Source organism: Buteo buteo, chromosome 5 (genome assembly GCF_964188355.1).
Source record: "Buteo buteo chromosome 5, bButBut1.hap1.1, whole genome shotgun sequence".
Lineage (NCBI taxonomy): Eukaryota > Metazoa > Chordata > Aves > Accipitriformes > Accipitridae > Buteo > Buteo buteo.
In genome coordinates, this window is record NC_134175.1 from 30,981,133 (window position 1) to 30,995,300 (window position 14,168).

Below are 14,168 nucleotides of genomic sequence, written 5' to 3' on the forward strand. Positions count from 1 at the left end.
TTTATTTTTTATTTTTTTAAAGTTGATAGGTGCCTTTGCGGATGACCTCACTTTGATGCTGGGGATTAAAAAAATAAAATGTTACAAAAAAAGATAATTTTTATATGTAGGTTTAAAACAAGAGCCTCCCGTGTCTAAGTTACCCTTCTTAGCCGTGAACGAAACCGTTCGGCGAGGGGGGGCCGGTCGCAGGCGGTGGTACCGGCGCGGCTCTGCTCCCCGCGGGGGCTCCCGCCCGCGCGGTGCCTCCGGGCGGGTTTCGTGCCCCGACGGGGCCTTCCCGGGGCGGGCGCCGAGCCCTCCCCTCTTCCCCCCCCCGCCGGCAACCCAGCCACCGGTCCTGCCCCTGCGCCGTTTGATGTCTAGAGTCGTGGAAAAAAAAAAAGGGTATTTTGGGTTATTTATTATGGAAAACTTAAACACTCTTTAATGTTTCTTTTACAATAAGCAGAGATTATTTAAATAAATTATTGTTTCCATGGTGCCCGCGCCGTTTCTTTGAGTATGGGGGAGGTTGGGGGTGTCGTTCCGGACCCCGGCGCTCGCTGGGGGGGAGAGCTGCGTCCTCTCCACCCCCTCCCCATTGCAACTGTTGCCGCAAGACGGCAACCTCCCCCCCCCCTCCCGTCTACAATAAAATCTCGTCCCTGCCAGTCTTCTCGGCGAGGCCATGAATCACTCAGCGCTGCCTGCAGCAGCCCAGAGCTGCCCCCCCTCTCTCCCGCCCCACCCCCCGCCTGCTGGCGCCAGCGACATTTCGCCCGGGACTGGCTCCTGCCGTCTCCCAGATGGGCCAGAGGGGTTTGGGGCAGGGTTGTGTCCGGGGACCGGAGTACGCCTGCAGCTGGTCCCCGGGCGCAGCCCCGCCCCGGAGAAATTTCACCCCCCCCTTCACCCCCCCGTCGGTGGCGCCCAGGCCGGTAGCCTGCCTGGGAGCTTTGCCTCGGCGGGAGCTGGTGGGTGCCCCCGAGCCCCTCTGTGGCCCTTCGAGGGCACCCCTCATAGCTGAAGCCCTCTGGGATGTACCCCACGAGGGCTGGACCCCTCCGGGCTGACACCCCCCCCCCTTCCAGGCTGCGCCCCCTCCAAGTTGCACTTCTCCGGCATGTATCCCCTCGTGGGCTGGACCTCTCCAGGATGTAGCCCTCTGCGAGGCTCCGTACCCCTCCCTGCACCCCTCCGACCTGAACACCCTTCTAGGCTGCACCCCTCCGGGCTGCCCCCCGTCGGGACGTACCCCTCCTGGTTGTGCCCCTCCAAGCTGTAACCCAGAGGGGCGTACCCCTCCGGGCTGCGCCCCTGGAGGTCCTGGCGGCTGGAAGAAGTAAAGGGAGGTGGTGGGGGGGTGTCTCTGCCCCTTGTCGCCCCGAGGCCCCCGCCAGCCTGGGAGAGTGCGGGGGGAGAGGGACGGGTGCGGAGGATCCCGCTGCAGACAAGATGATGAAGAGGCCTAGGCCAACTGGCCCGGGGCAGGGAATGTGCAGCCCGGCCGGGACTCTCCCGACAGGCCTTGGCATGAGGAGCCCGGGCGGGGCCGGGGAAGGCGGCCCCACAGGGGACACGCCGGAGTGGCGGGGGACTCGGGAGGGCGGATTGCTCCTGAGAGCTTGGGGAAAGCTTGGGGGCGAGGGGAGGGGGGACGCGGGGGCTAAGGAGGAGAGAGGGAAAGAGAGGGAGGAGGGGGGCGTTGGACGACGAGAGGGGCGCCTGCAAAGGAGGCGAGAGGAGGGAGCGGGAGACAAAGGGGGAAGCGGCAGCTGCCCGCCGGCCTCGGGGAGGGGAGCCCAGAGCCGCCCCGGGAAACAGCGGGGCCGGCCCGGTCCGGACCTCTTCCCCGCGTCACCCCCCCGCCGGCCGCGGTCTCCGCCGCCCGTTCCGGCCGGGGGGGAAGGAGTTACCCCGCTGGCGGGCGGCGAAGCGCTGGGGAGGCGGCCACAGAGCGGGACGGGACGGGACGGGACGGGGGGAGTGAGGCGGCGGGGCCGCCTCCAGAAACAGGGGCGCGCGTGGCGGAGGCACGCGTGGCGAGCAGCCCTGCGGAGCCCCCCGCCCCCGCGGTCTGGCGGGGGCGGGGGTCTCGGGGGGCTGGGACACCCCTCTGCCAGGTGACAAGTTCTGCTAAACCGCTCGTCCGGGACGCAAGAGGAAACCGTGGGCGCGGGTCATGGCCGGGACGGGCACAGCCCCCCCGCCCTCCCCGCCCCGTCGTTTTTACGGGCGTTTCTCGATGTTAAATAATGTCGTCGTCCCCGCAAACACCTGCCCCCTCCCCGCCGTCGGTCCTCGCCCCGCGGCTCCAGCCCGGTGCAGCGGTGCGGTGCGTGGCTCGGCCCCGTGGGCTCGGGCAGGATACCGACGGCGGCGTGGGGTCCCCGGGGGGGGGGGCTACCCAGGCCGGGGACGCTTGTCAGCGGTCCGGGAGCAGAGCACCCCGCTCCGGGACGGGGCAGACCGCAGGCCGCCCCTGTTGCCCTCCGCCCTTTCCTTCTCCTTTTTAGTTATTTATGAATTTATTAATGGTTTATTGAGTAGTATTTATGTGCTGCCTGCTAGCAGCAGCTCTCCCCGGGCTGCCCGCACCTGGTGTGTGCGGGGGGGGGAGTGTTCCCGCTTCCCCCTGCGGCCCCTCCGCAGCTCCCGGAGCCCCGCCAGGCTCCGCATTTCGCCCGCTGCTCGCAGGGGCTTGGGACGCGGCTCACACCGTGCTGGGGGCGGCGAAGGCACCGCGGATGCATAGGCGCGCCGCACCGCCGCGCGCACTCTAGATGCATACGTACAGATATGTGTATGTTTGTGATCTGTTTTCTCATGCTCTTCTCCTGTCCGACAGGACACGGGGCAGGCACCTCTGTGAAGCATGTGCCCCCCCGCACAAGGCGGCAGCTACGCGGGGCTCGGCCGCCCGGGGCTGGGAAGAACCGCGGGGAGCGGGGCAGCCGAGGGGCGAGAGCTGCCCCTGCCCCCCCCCCAGCACTGCGAGAAGGGGGTGGGGGTGGGGGTGGGCCGATTCCGCCCCACGTCCCAGCGCCGACGGTCCCCCCCCTCCCCGCCCCGTCGGGGCCGGCCCCGGGCGGGGGCGGCTGAGCGGGGCCGGCCCCGGGGGGGCGGCCGGGGTAAGCGACGGCTCCGCGGCCAGCCCGGTCCGGGGGGGCCGGCCCGGCAGCCGCCCGGGCGAGGGGCACCCTCTGCCTCCCCGGCGCACGGGCGGGGCCGGCCGGGCTTGTGCCGTGGGTAGGCAATTTACTCATTTGCCCCGGTGAAAAGAAAAAGCACGAGAAATTCAATTAAAGCGGCTCTGGCAAAAGGAGTTATTTGAGGCATGAATGTCTCCCCTAAAGCTGCAGCAATCATGTGGCATTAGACACTTCCGGAATCCTATAGCCAACTTGAAAAATCCCAGACCCCTTTTTTCCCTAATTTTTGCTCTGATCTGTAATTTTATCCACATTTGCACTAGTTTGAGCATTCTGGCTCTCCCATCTGAAAGCCTGCAATTACTATATAATTCTTCGCAATTTCACATGTCCTAATATGGACTGTAATTTTTGCGCAAGACAATTTCCTGCTATTTCAAGCATCAACATTGTCAAAGTTGTATGTACATAATAAATGGGAATATCAATGCATAGTTTTTAGCATAACATCTTGACTCCTCGATAATTATATCCGTTCGGAGCCTACGCAGAATTAGCCTGAATTGCATGGTAACTGCTGCTGCTTTAAAATTTTTAAAAATTACTCATAATTTTCCCAAAGATTACCAAGATCTCGAGTGCACAATGTCATCAGCGTAATGAAGAGTAAACATTTATGCTAATAATCTGCAATTTTTTTCATCAGCTATAAAGACAGAGGCTATATAGCAGAAAATTTCAGTCATATTCTGCAAGAGCAGAGCTGCAAAAAGGCTGCTGCGCTCAGAGGCATGTGCATCTCTGGGGGATCTCAATCCACATTTGCACTCTCAGGATATTATTATTGTGCTCGGGTTCTTCTCTTTTTTTTTTTTTTTTTTTTTTCCCCTTCCCTTCCCTTCCCTTTTCTTTCTCCCTCCCCGATCCTCTCCCCGTCTCTCACACTCTCTCGCTCCTGTAACTTTGGTAGCAAAAAGCCGCGTTCGGTCCTTTGGTTTGTTGTAAAGCAAAGACTTGTGCCCAGAGCCTCAGGGACTGAGGCGGAAGGTAAGGGTGGCGACACAGGCTCCTTTCTCGCGGGGGTAGGTGAGTGCACGGGGCACGACGTGGACGGATGCCCCGCACGGGGAGCGACGTGGACGGATGCCCCACGCGGGCCGCGGAGGGGGGGGGGGGGGCACCGGCAGCGGCTCCGCCGGCCCAATTTCCCCCCGCAAAACCTCCCGCCGCCGGCGCCAGGGCGAGGGCGGGGAGCGGGGCGCCGGGCCGGGCGGCGGGGACGCCGCGCACAGCCGAGCCGAGTCGCGCCGCGCCGCGCCGGGACATGCCGCCGGCCGAGCCGCGGAGCGCTGCGCGGGCAGAGCGGCGCCGGGGCGGAGCGGGGGCACTCGCCGCCCGGGGGTTCCGCGGGGACCGGGGAGCGCCCGTTTTCGGTGGTGGTTTCGCGGTGTGCGTTTGTCGGTTCCTTGCGAAGGGGAGCGTTACTGCCCGGTTCCCAGCCGGGAGCCGGGAGGCGGGAGGGGAGGGCACCGGCGCGGGGGGGGGGGGGGACGGACACGACGACGGCGGCGGGACATGGCACTTTTTCACCGGCGTGAGAGCGGCGGCGGTGGCGGGAGCGGGGCGGGCGGCGGCTGGGAGAGCCGTGCGGGCTGCGGCGGGGATTTCTGATCCCCCTCTGTCAAACGAAGGGAGCAAATTCCGAATGCAGACGGGCTTGGACTCTGATATTTGATTTTTTTCTAGTTTCAGGGGCCGCTCTGTGCTCTGCAATTAGATTGACACATGTACAACATCCCCAGCCATTCAAGGGGGTTCGCAGGGACACTCCAAAGGGATTTTTTTTTTTCTTTTTTCTTTTTGGGTGGAAGATATTAAAGAGGTATCTGTTGTTTGGCAATTTTGCTAAGTCTGTCTTCATTACTTCAACATTGTGCATTTGCTAATTTGGAAGCCCCTTCCTATTGACAGCTCTGCTCCATACACCTGCAAGCAATTTGCAGAGCTCCAATATAGGAGAATTGCAGAGATGGCAGCTCGCACCTATTTTATTTTTTTTTTTCTTCGCTTTTCTCAATGCACAGCAAATTTGGCTTTCAGTGCGTTATCTCTTTTGTTAATGCAAAAAGATTCCCTGGGCGAAAAAATTGCTCATAATTACCAGAGAGATGGGGAAACTGCATTAGAATAAATAAACCTGAAATTACTGTAATTATGTTGTGTTTGATGGGCTCGGCTTGTAATCAAGAAGAGAATACAGTGAAATGATGCTGACCCTCTTGGGTTTGCAGCTGTACGCGCACTTTGGGGTCTTTTTTTGCAGAAAAGAGTCATTTTGATCATCATTAAGCTGTGTGTAACCTATTTCAGAAGTGTTTGAAAATGAGGGGCACTTTTTTTTTTTTCCCCCCAACAAGGAAAAAATATATCCCAAAATTACATTTTGCCATTTACAGGCTCATCCATAAGGTTGTGTTTGCGGGGTGACAATTGTTAAAGGTATAATATTCAAAATCAGGACTTAATCATTGTAATGAGGTATTGTTTCAATATAAGCACCTTTGGATTATTCATAGTTTAATTAATATCCTCATTACGAAAATCTTCGAATCAGATATTTGATGAACTACTTGTCAGCAACAAGGCAGAATTAATTAGGCCTGTATTGAGATTAACATTTTCAAATGTACAATTATAGTAGACTCTAACTCAAGACCGCCTCGCTGAGAGAAAACTAATAATTTCTCTATTTGAACGGTTAGCAAGACGTTATTGAATTAGGAGTAGCTAATGTATCTTTAAAGCGCTCCGAGCAGCTTGACCACGCCGTTCCCGTCCGGTCAAAGCCGTTTGCTCTCCGGCTGCAGCCGCCACGGGAGCTGCGCGGGGTCTGGGGCGCCGCGGGGCCGCGGAGCCGCCCCGCTCCCGCTCCGCTCGGGGCTCCGGGCTCCTCGGGGCCGGGCTCGGGCCGTGGCACCGCGGGACATGCGGGGCTGGGAAGGATTTTCCGGGCTGGATCCGGCACCCCCGCGGGCCGCCCTGGGCGCGCCGCCGCGGGCCGCTGCGCCGCGTGTGCGCACCCGGGCGGATGCTGCGCGGCCGCGCATCGGCTGCGCGCCGGCCCCGCGCAGCGGGGACCGGGTGCTTATCTCGGGCGGGGTGAGCACGGCCCCCGCGGGGCTGCACGCCGGCTCCCCCGCGGAACCTGCGCGCAGAGCTGCGCACGGCCAGCCGGCCGACCCCAGCCGCTCCCGGCTCCCCTCCCCTCTGCAGCGGCTGCGGGCTGTGCCCGGCGCCGGGCCGCCCCGGGGAGCGGGCACGGCCGAGCCCGGCGCTGGAATAGCCGCGGCCGCGCCGCGACGGCTCCGCCGCCGAGGGGATGCGCGGCCCCGGCAGCCAGACCGGCTGCCGGGTCGGGGGCCGGGGCTGTCCCGGCCCGCCCGCAATCCCCCTCCCGGCCCTGGGAGCCTGTTCCCGGGTCCCCCCCGGCCCCGGGCCGTCCCTCCGCGGAGGGCCCCGCCGTTCGTTGCGACGGCCGCCGCCGCCCGGCTGGGCCCGGCCCGGGGAGCGCCGCTCCCCTTCCCCCGCCTCGCCTCCCGGTTACGGGCACCGCCGGCCCGCCGCCGAGCGCGGAGCCTGGCCCGGGCCGCGCTGCCGGCCGCGCTAGGAGACAGAGAGCACGCGTGTCTCTTTTTCCAAACCATAATTTTACTGTCTCAAAGAAACTTTATAACTTATGTACAAAGATTTGTGTGTTTTTTTGTTTTCCTTTCCTTCCCCGGATACAAAGCAATAAGTTAACATTCTCAATATAAAACTAAACTTTGACATATAGAACACTAAACACAGCCGAGCTCAGTTTATCACATCTTCCGAGTTTCACAAGTAAAATGTCAAGATCTCAGTACACAAAGCATCATGTTTTACAGCCACACGAAACAGAACGGAAATAATAATAATAATTAAAAACAAAGGCTAAATTTGTGCAACATGTTTACAGAACAATAATAATAATAATAATTAAGAATAAAATATGTACAGCGAGTAGCTCCTGCACGTCGGTTTGTGCATTTCGACTTCGGGCCGGCTTTCCGCGGGGAAGCCTCTCCGGGGCTGCGCGGAGCTGCGCGGGTGCCCCCGCCCGCCGCCCGCCCGGTGGGTCCCCCCCCGCCGCCGCCGCCGCCCTCGGGGCTCTCGTTCCGTCCTCCGCGCCTTGCTTCACCTCAGCAAAAGCGCTCGGCAGCTGCTGCGATTCCACTTCAGAGTACCAAACAATGTGCATTTATTTCCTTTGTCAAATACGCGAGAAATGCAAATCATTCGGACCAAACCTCTCCACGCCAGCGAAGTATAAAAGTTATTGTAAAAGTTAAAAATCGCATCCTTCTCTTGTGGTGATTTATTGGGGCGGGGGGGGGGGCTGGGGCCGGGGGACCGTGTGTGGTTTTGCTTAAAGTAAACTGTGCCGTGTCCGAGCAGTGCGCTCAGCAAGCCGGATTGTCCGTTTGTTTCTAGCACTCTCATAGTGGTAGTTTAAATCAATAAATAAAACCCCTGTCTTCCCTTTTTAACAACAACCAAAAATACACAGATGGATAGTGAAAGGTACAGAAAATGTCGAGGGAAAGCAGCTCTGGAAATTGTACGGCTTCCTTCCCCCTTGCAATTGAAGAGACCGTCAGATCGGGGTAGTAAATAAATGACCTACATTTCAACAGACACAGACAGACAGACAGGACAGAGGAGAGGGCTTCCCCCCCCCCAACATCTTTTTCTGATTGTCCCACAAAGCCGCGGCCGGCGCTCGCTCTGCTCCCAGGCTGTTGTGCGGTGCTCGGGGCCGCTCCGTCAGCTGTCAGCGGTGGGAACCGGCCCGCATCACATCTGTGCTCTCCTGCACCGAGCTACAGTGCAGCGTCCTAATGGCTGGATGGGCAAGAGACCTCCTGTTTGTTTGTTTGCTTGGGTTTCTTTTGTGTTTTTTCCTCTCTCTCTCTTCCCCCCCTCTTTTTTTTCCTCTCTTTTTTTTTCCCCTTTCCTTTTATTTTACTTAATTTCTTTTTTTTTTTTCCGTAATAATTTTAATTATTTTCGGGACCGATAGTGCTTGCGGTAGGGGAAAACGGGTTTATAATCACATGAGCTGCGGCTGCTGCATAGCTTCTTGGTGGGCCGAAGGATACCACGACGTGTAGCTGGGGATGTAGGTGCCCGGGGTCCCCGACGAGGCCTTACCGGAGGCGGAGGTGGTATTCCACACCGGGGGCACCGGTGGCGAGCTGCCCGAGAGAGCCCTGCCGTTGGTCAAGGCGCTGCTCTCCAGGGCGGCCCCTCCTTGCTTCATCAGCTTCTTGAATTTGGAGCGCTTGTTCTGAAACCAAATCTTCACCTGCAAACGGGAACGGGGCAGGGCTCAGCATCCCTCGGTACGGTCCAGCATCCCCACCCCCCCACCCCCCCCGGGGTCCGACGGACCCCCAGCTTTTCCCCCTTGTCCCCCCCCGTGGCTGCTCTGCCCGTTGCCATTTTGTGATGCTAAACCACCCGGGAAGATCCCCCCCCGCGTCCGCCCCGCCGCGGAGGCACAGCCGGTGCCGCGGAGGCCCCCTCGGGCTCCGTTGGAGCCGGGCCCCGTTGCCCACGGCTGTGACCCGTCTGCATCACGAGTGGGGTCTCCCACGCCGGCGGTGGGAACAGGGAGAGGACGCGGGAAAGGGGCCGGTTCAGTCAGAGCTGTACCTGGGTCTGGGTGAGTCCCAGAGATGCTGCGAGCTCGGCTCTTTCGGGGAGAGCCAGGTACTGGGTTTGCTGGAACCTCCTGTTCAAAGCCTGCAGCTGCAAACTGGAATAAATAGTCCTGGGTTTGCGGATTTTTTTCCCTTTCCCATTAAAGCGAACTTCCCCTCCTTCTACCACAGTGCTTTTCTCCGATTCGGCCCCTACAAACAACAAACGATGCAGAATAAATAATAATAATAATAGCAGCAATAGTAATAATAGCAGTAACAGCAATAGCAGCAGCAATAGTAACAATAACAGCAGCAACATCAACAATAACAATAATGAGAAGGAAGAAAAGTGAAGCTCGAGTAACGCTAACAAAGGCTCCGGGCGATTATGGCAGCCCAGGCTTCTTCCCAGAGAAAGTTTGCTATTTTTGCAGGCTGCAGTTTAGGTTTAATTACCCTTAATTGCATACATTGTTTATAGCGCTACGCAATAAATAATTACGAAGACTAATACGTGCACATCTGGGTTGATTTCTTTTCCAGCCAGGCATTGTGTGCTCTGTGTACTGCTCCCCTGTGATCCTCAGCCTCTCCTGACTAATATTTCGTAATTTAATTTAATTTCCCCCCCCCGATAGATTTTTTTTTTTTTGATACAAGCACCCTCCCTCCCTCCTTGCCTTCCCTCCCCCCTCCTCTCCCCCCCCCCCCCCGCCTCCCCAAAGCCGAGTGCACCTACCTGTCTCCTCTAACCGGGTCTGAGTCAGGCTGGAGCTGTTGGGGTAGGACTGCACTGAACTGATGTAGGGGTTGGTCGAGTGGCTGCTGACCGAGTTCACATAGGGGTAGCCCAGCGGTCGGGAGAAGGACGAAGCTGTGCTGTACGAGCTGTCAGGCTGAGAGTGGCCCGCGGAGTGTAAACAGTGCATGGAATAGTGTCCGTGGGACATGGGAGAAGGAGACATTTGCTGGCTGGGCGGCCCAAACTCCATAAAGACAGCCTTCCCTGAGACGGGGCTATTTAGACTCTCTGGCATGGTAGTCATGGTCATTTCTTGTCGCTTGGTCTGTGTGTGTGTTCTCTCTTCAGCTTGCCTTTTTGGGGTCTGTTGTGTTTCTCAGGACAGGAAAGAACCCAATTTAAGCGGAACAGGGTTTTTCACTTTCCATTCATAAGAAAATGGAGTTTGTCTCTTTGAAAAGTCTAAGCATGATGCTGTAGATCTACACAAACTCGCCTAAAAGCTTTGACTCAGCCAAGCCTATGAATATTCATGAGCTGGCGGAGCTGATTGGTCCGCCGTCTTGCATAATCGCTTTGGATTGGTCCAAGGCGCTCGGGGCTCGCCCGGACCCCAGTGAGCGCGGAGAGCCGGACTGGCAGCGCCGCGCGTCCCCGAGCGCCGGCCGCACGCCCCGACGGCACCGGCGGCACCGCTCGGCGGCCTCCGCCCCACTCCGCCGGCTCCCCGGCACCGCGCCCCGGCCGGCCCCGGGAGAGGAGCCGCCTGGGCCCCCTGCTCCCGCCGCCGGCGACGGAGGACGCCGAGCCGGAGCCCGGCTGGAGGCAGCGCGCCTCCCCCCTCCGCCCCTCGCCGCGCAGGCGGCGCGGAGGGGACGGCGGCCGCGCTCCGCCGGCCCCGGCGGGCCGCGGGGGGTGCCGGCCCGCCGCGCCGGCCCCGCTCCCCACCCCGCGCCGGCAGCCGGCGGCGGGACCCGCGGACAAAGCCGGCGACCCCCCGCCTGCTCGGCCGCGCAGGGGCTCTCCGCTCCGGCCCGCGGGTCTCAGCGCCGCCCGCACCCCAGGGGCGCGCCGCCCGGTTACTGCCATGGTCGTCCGTAAAGGGGAAGAAAAAAGCCCAGCGAAACAAAAATCGCCCCGAACGGGCCAAACGGCGCATTTGAGCTTAAAATGAAAACTTCCGCGTGCGTGAGCGGTAAATTAGGTGGGACTTGGGAGATCCTCCCCAGAAAGCCCACGATGAATCCCAAATTACTTTGTTAGATAATTAGAAAGTGTTGATAATTATTTCTTTCATAATTCAGCGGTGTGACTGTAACAGGAAAATGATCTTGTGAAAGTTCACACGTGCAGATGTATTAGTTACTGATTCATTTGATTAAATGCTAGTCTCAAGTGCTCTGATCCACAGCTGAAGGCGGCCCCATTAGCATAACACTGATGTTTAATTTTCATACGCATAATTAGCCATATATTTAACACTAATAGCAACATGCAGCCTTCCAGCATTAAACAGCCTGGGATTTGATCTGGCCTGGGCTGAACTTTCCCGGTTACACCTAGGCCGTCTAGAGCGCGCAGTTATCACGGCACCACGTCTATGTAATCAAGCACATTTTGGCAAAGGGAGAACACCAATAAAAGTGAACATTCAAAACAAATCGCGGCGCTGATGTCGTTAGAGGTATTAGTGCCGACCTGCCTTCCCCCGCCGGCGGCGGCGGGCACTGCCGGCAGCGGGGCTGGGCCACCCCCGGCAGCGCCCGCGCAGTGTTCGGGCTCCTTCGGGCAGCCACGGTCCTCGAAGCAACCGGCTCCTGGCTGTGCAAAGCTGACAAGACCGAGCCCCTCTGCTCCCTGTCTTTTTTTTTTTTTTTTTTTTTGCTTTCATTAGTGGCTCTGTCGGTTTTAATTGCCCATTTCCTAACGCCTCTTTTACTTCCTCCCCCCCTCCTTTTTTTTTTTTTTCCTCCCCTTTTTGTTTTGCTCGCGACGCGCAAAGTTCATTTTCACAAAATCGCCGCGGCTGGGCGCGGGAAGGGGCGGTAGCGGTGTGTCCCCACACGGACTCCTCCGGCAGCCGGCTCTGCTGCCCCCCTGGCCATGTAAGTGACCGCCCGAGGCGGGTCTGCGCGCTTCTCCCAGGAGGGGACGGGGCGCCCCGGCAGCTCCGGCACCTTCGCCGGCCTCCAGCCCGGCGGCTGCGGGGAGGGGAGGCTGCTCCGTGCTCGCCGGGTCTCCTCCGGTCGGCCGGGCGCAGGCAGTCCCGGGGCGAAGCGCAGTCCCGCCGGCACCGCCAAAACGCCGCGGACCGGACGGCGCGGCTCTGCTCGCAGCCCCGTCCTCCGGAGCAGGGCCGCCGCCGCCCCTCCGCGCAACTCCGGCCCCGGGCAGCGCGGCTTCGGCGGGCGCGAAGGGGCCGCGGGACGCCCCGACCCCGCGGGGGCGATCGCCCCGTCGGGGCTCTCACCGCGGTTGCCCGGCAAGACCCCCCTGCGTGAGGGGCTTCTGCGAGGCGCTGGCTGTCCCCGCGCAGCCGACGCACCTCTTGAGTCTCCTTCGCAATTAGGATCACGAACGTGCGCCGTCAGTGCCAGCGCCTGGCCGCCACCGCTCCGCAGCGGCCAGTAAAACCCGCAGTCCCATCAGAGTTACCGGGGCGACCTCAGAGCAAACGGCGACTACCAGGAGCCGCCAGCAGTCCCCTTACACCGGGCTGCGGGGCGGGGGGGGTGTCCCTGTTCCCGGCTGCCCCGTTCCCGCCTCACCCCACGCCGCGGTAAGCGCGGGACGGGCGGTAGAGGCGGCACGGCCGAGGGGCAGGGGACGGACGGGGAGAAGCTTAGCACCTGCGGTGCCAGCCGGGGGCTCCCGGCGCGGCCACCGCCCCCGGGAGGCCCCCCTGGTTTGTCCCCGGGACGCGCGGGACTCCCAGCCCCCCTCGGAGGGGGCAGCGCGGCCGGGCGGCCGGGTGTCAGGGAACAAAATGAATTCCCCCCCTCCTTCCCCGGGCAGTGCTGGGTGCCCCTCGCCTCCCGCGTCCGCAGCGCGCTGCTTAACCTCTGTGTATTGGTGAACTTGTTGGCTGCATCGTTTGTTTTTACAGGTTTTAAGGCCTTCCAAACTCCTCTCGGGGAGGACGGAGCTGAGCGGCTGCCCCGCGGCGTTAGCCGTGTTCTGGGGGGGTCCTGCTTTTCGAAAAGATGCTGTTAGAAACTATTGGAGCTGACAGCTCGCTGTACTCGAGTGAAAACAAACAGCAGAGTAAAGCTGTAAGAAAGCGGCTTACTTCTGCCCTGAACCACTGAGGGAGCCGGTGCTGAGCAGCCCCCCTCGCCTGCATGTGCAACCGGCCAGCCCTCGGCACGGCACCGCATCTGCCTACAATTAAAGGCAAGTTATTTGTACCAAAACCACACCCGCTGCTGCCGTGGGTCTGGGGCACTTCTAGATGTCACTTGCTTATCTCCAAGGCTACCCTGCATCTCACAGGACCAGATCCTGCTCTGGTAGCCCCTTAAGTACCAAGGCCAGGCCCGTCCAGCCCGATGGGGCGGTCAGCAACCGGCTAATTGCAAATCAAACCCTCCAGCCCTGGCAGGCCCGGGGCAGGACCGCAGTGAGCACGGGGCCGAGCGGGACCCGCAGCTCATGAGGACCATCAGCTCCAAACTCCGGGCAGGAGCCAGGGCTCATCCTCCAGGCCACAGACTCCTCCGTTTTTGTTAAATGCTTGAACTGTGGAGTGCCTCTCCCTTAACTAACATGGGCACTGCAGAGCCGTGATTACCCCAAACCGGCTAATTCTTCAAGCAGGGCAATTATTGATCTCCAGAGAGCCATGCTTCGCATCTAATTTTTAATCATTTTTTGTGCTGTGCAAAGAGAAATTAGACGAGGCAGGAAGGGGGGACTGCTGCTGAGAAGGCTGCGGGGGAAGAGGCTGCTGCCTCTCTCTGCCTGCCACCCTTGGGAAACTTTTTTCCATCCTAGCAGAAGTTACAGCCTGGGAAACAGCACTGTGCTAATCGCAGTGAAGACAAATTGACTCCATAGCTCAGCTATAAAGGGAAAATACTATGCTCCTCTGTCCTCTCAGCTGCAGAGAGACAGTGTCATCTGATATGTGTTTGTCCCACAGAGGATTTGGAAGAGAGGGGACCTGCTCTCTGCCCCTCACCCCAAATAACCCAAACCCTTTGCACTTGCAGGCTGTGTGTGGCTGCTTCCAGTGTCACAAACAAGCCAAGGGACTTTTATTAAATACCCACCAGGTAACACACAGAAAGGACTATGTCCAGAGCCGACCCCTCAAGCTGCTTTTTCTGTCTCCTGCAGCAACTTAGGCAGCACCCATTCCCCACAGAAATTACAGAAACCTCCTCTCTGTCCCGAGTGAATCTGGAAATCCCAGAAGTACAGCAAGTGCCTCCACTCCTTGCTCCATCTTTAGGCTTCTTCCACCAGTTTAGAGAGGATTTCTGCTCCCTCTGAGGTAATCACAACGGTATGTTCAAACTGCGCTGATCTGAAATGCACATTTAGCAGTTATTAGGGGGCAAA

At 59.5% G+C, this 14,168-nt stretch overlaps 2 protein-coding genes across 2 annotated transcripts in view; both read right to left on the reverse strand.

The window, feature by feature from the left end:
* Positions 1–8,113: 8,113 nt before the first annotated feature.
* Positions 8,114–10,246, reverse strand: DLX1 (distal-less homeobox 1). Its single transcript, XM_075029306.1, has 3 exons — positions 9,603–10,246; positions 8,874–9,073; positions 8,114–8,523 (listed from the first exon to the last, which is right to left on the reverse strand). The coding sequence occupies exons 1-3, from the start codon at positions 9,913–9,915 to the stop codon at positions 8,269–8,271; spliced, it is 768 nt and encodes a 255-aa protein (XP_074885407.1). The 5' UTR covers positions 9,916–10,246; the 3' UTR covers positions 8,114–8,268.
* Positions 10,247–13,085: 2,839 nt separating this feature from the next.
* METAP1D (methionyl aminopeptidase type 1D, mitochondrial) overlaps positions 13,086–14,168 on the reverse strand; it is a 51,112-nt gene continuing 50,029 nt past the window's right edge. Inside the window, exon 10 of the mRNA XM_075028446.1 lies at positions 13,086–14,133. Within this exon, the coding sequence (XP_074884547.1) occupies positions 14,055–14,133 (79 nt within the window). The 3' untranslated portion in view covers positions 13,086–14,054. The remainder of the gene's footprint in view (positions 14,134–14,168) is intronic.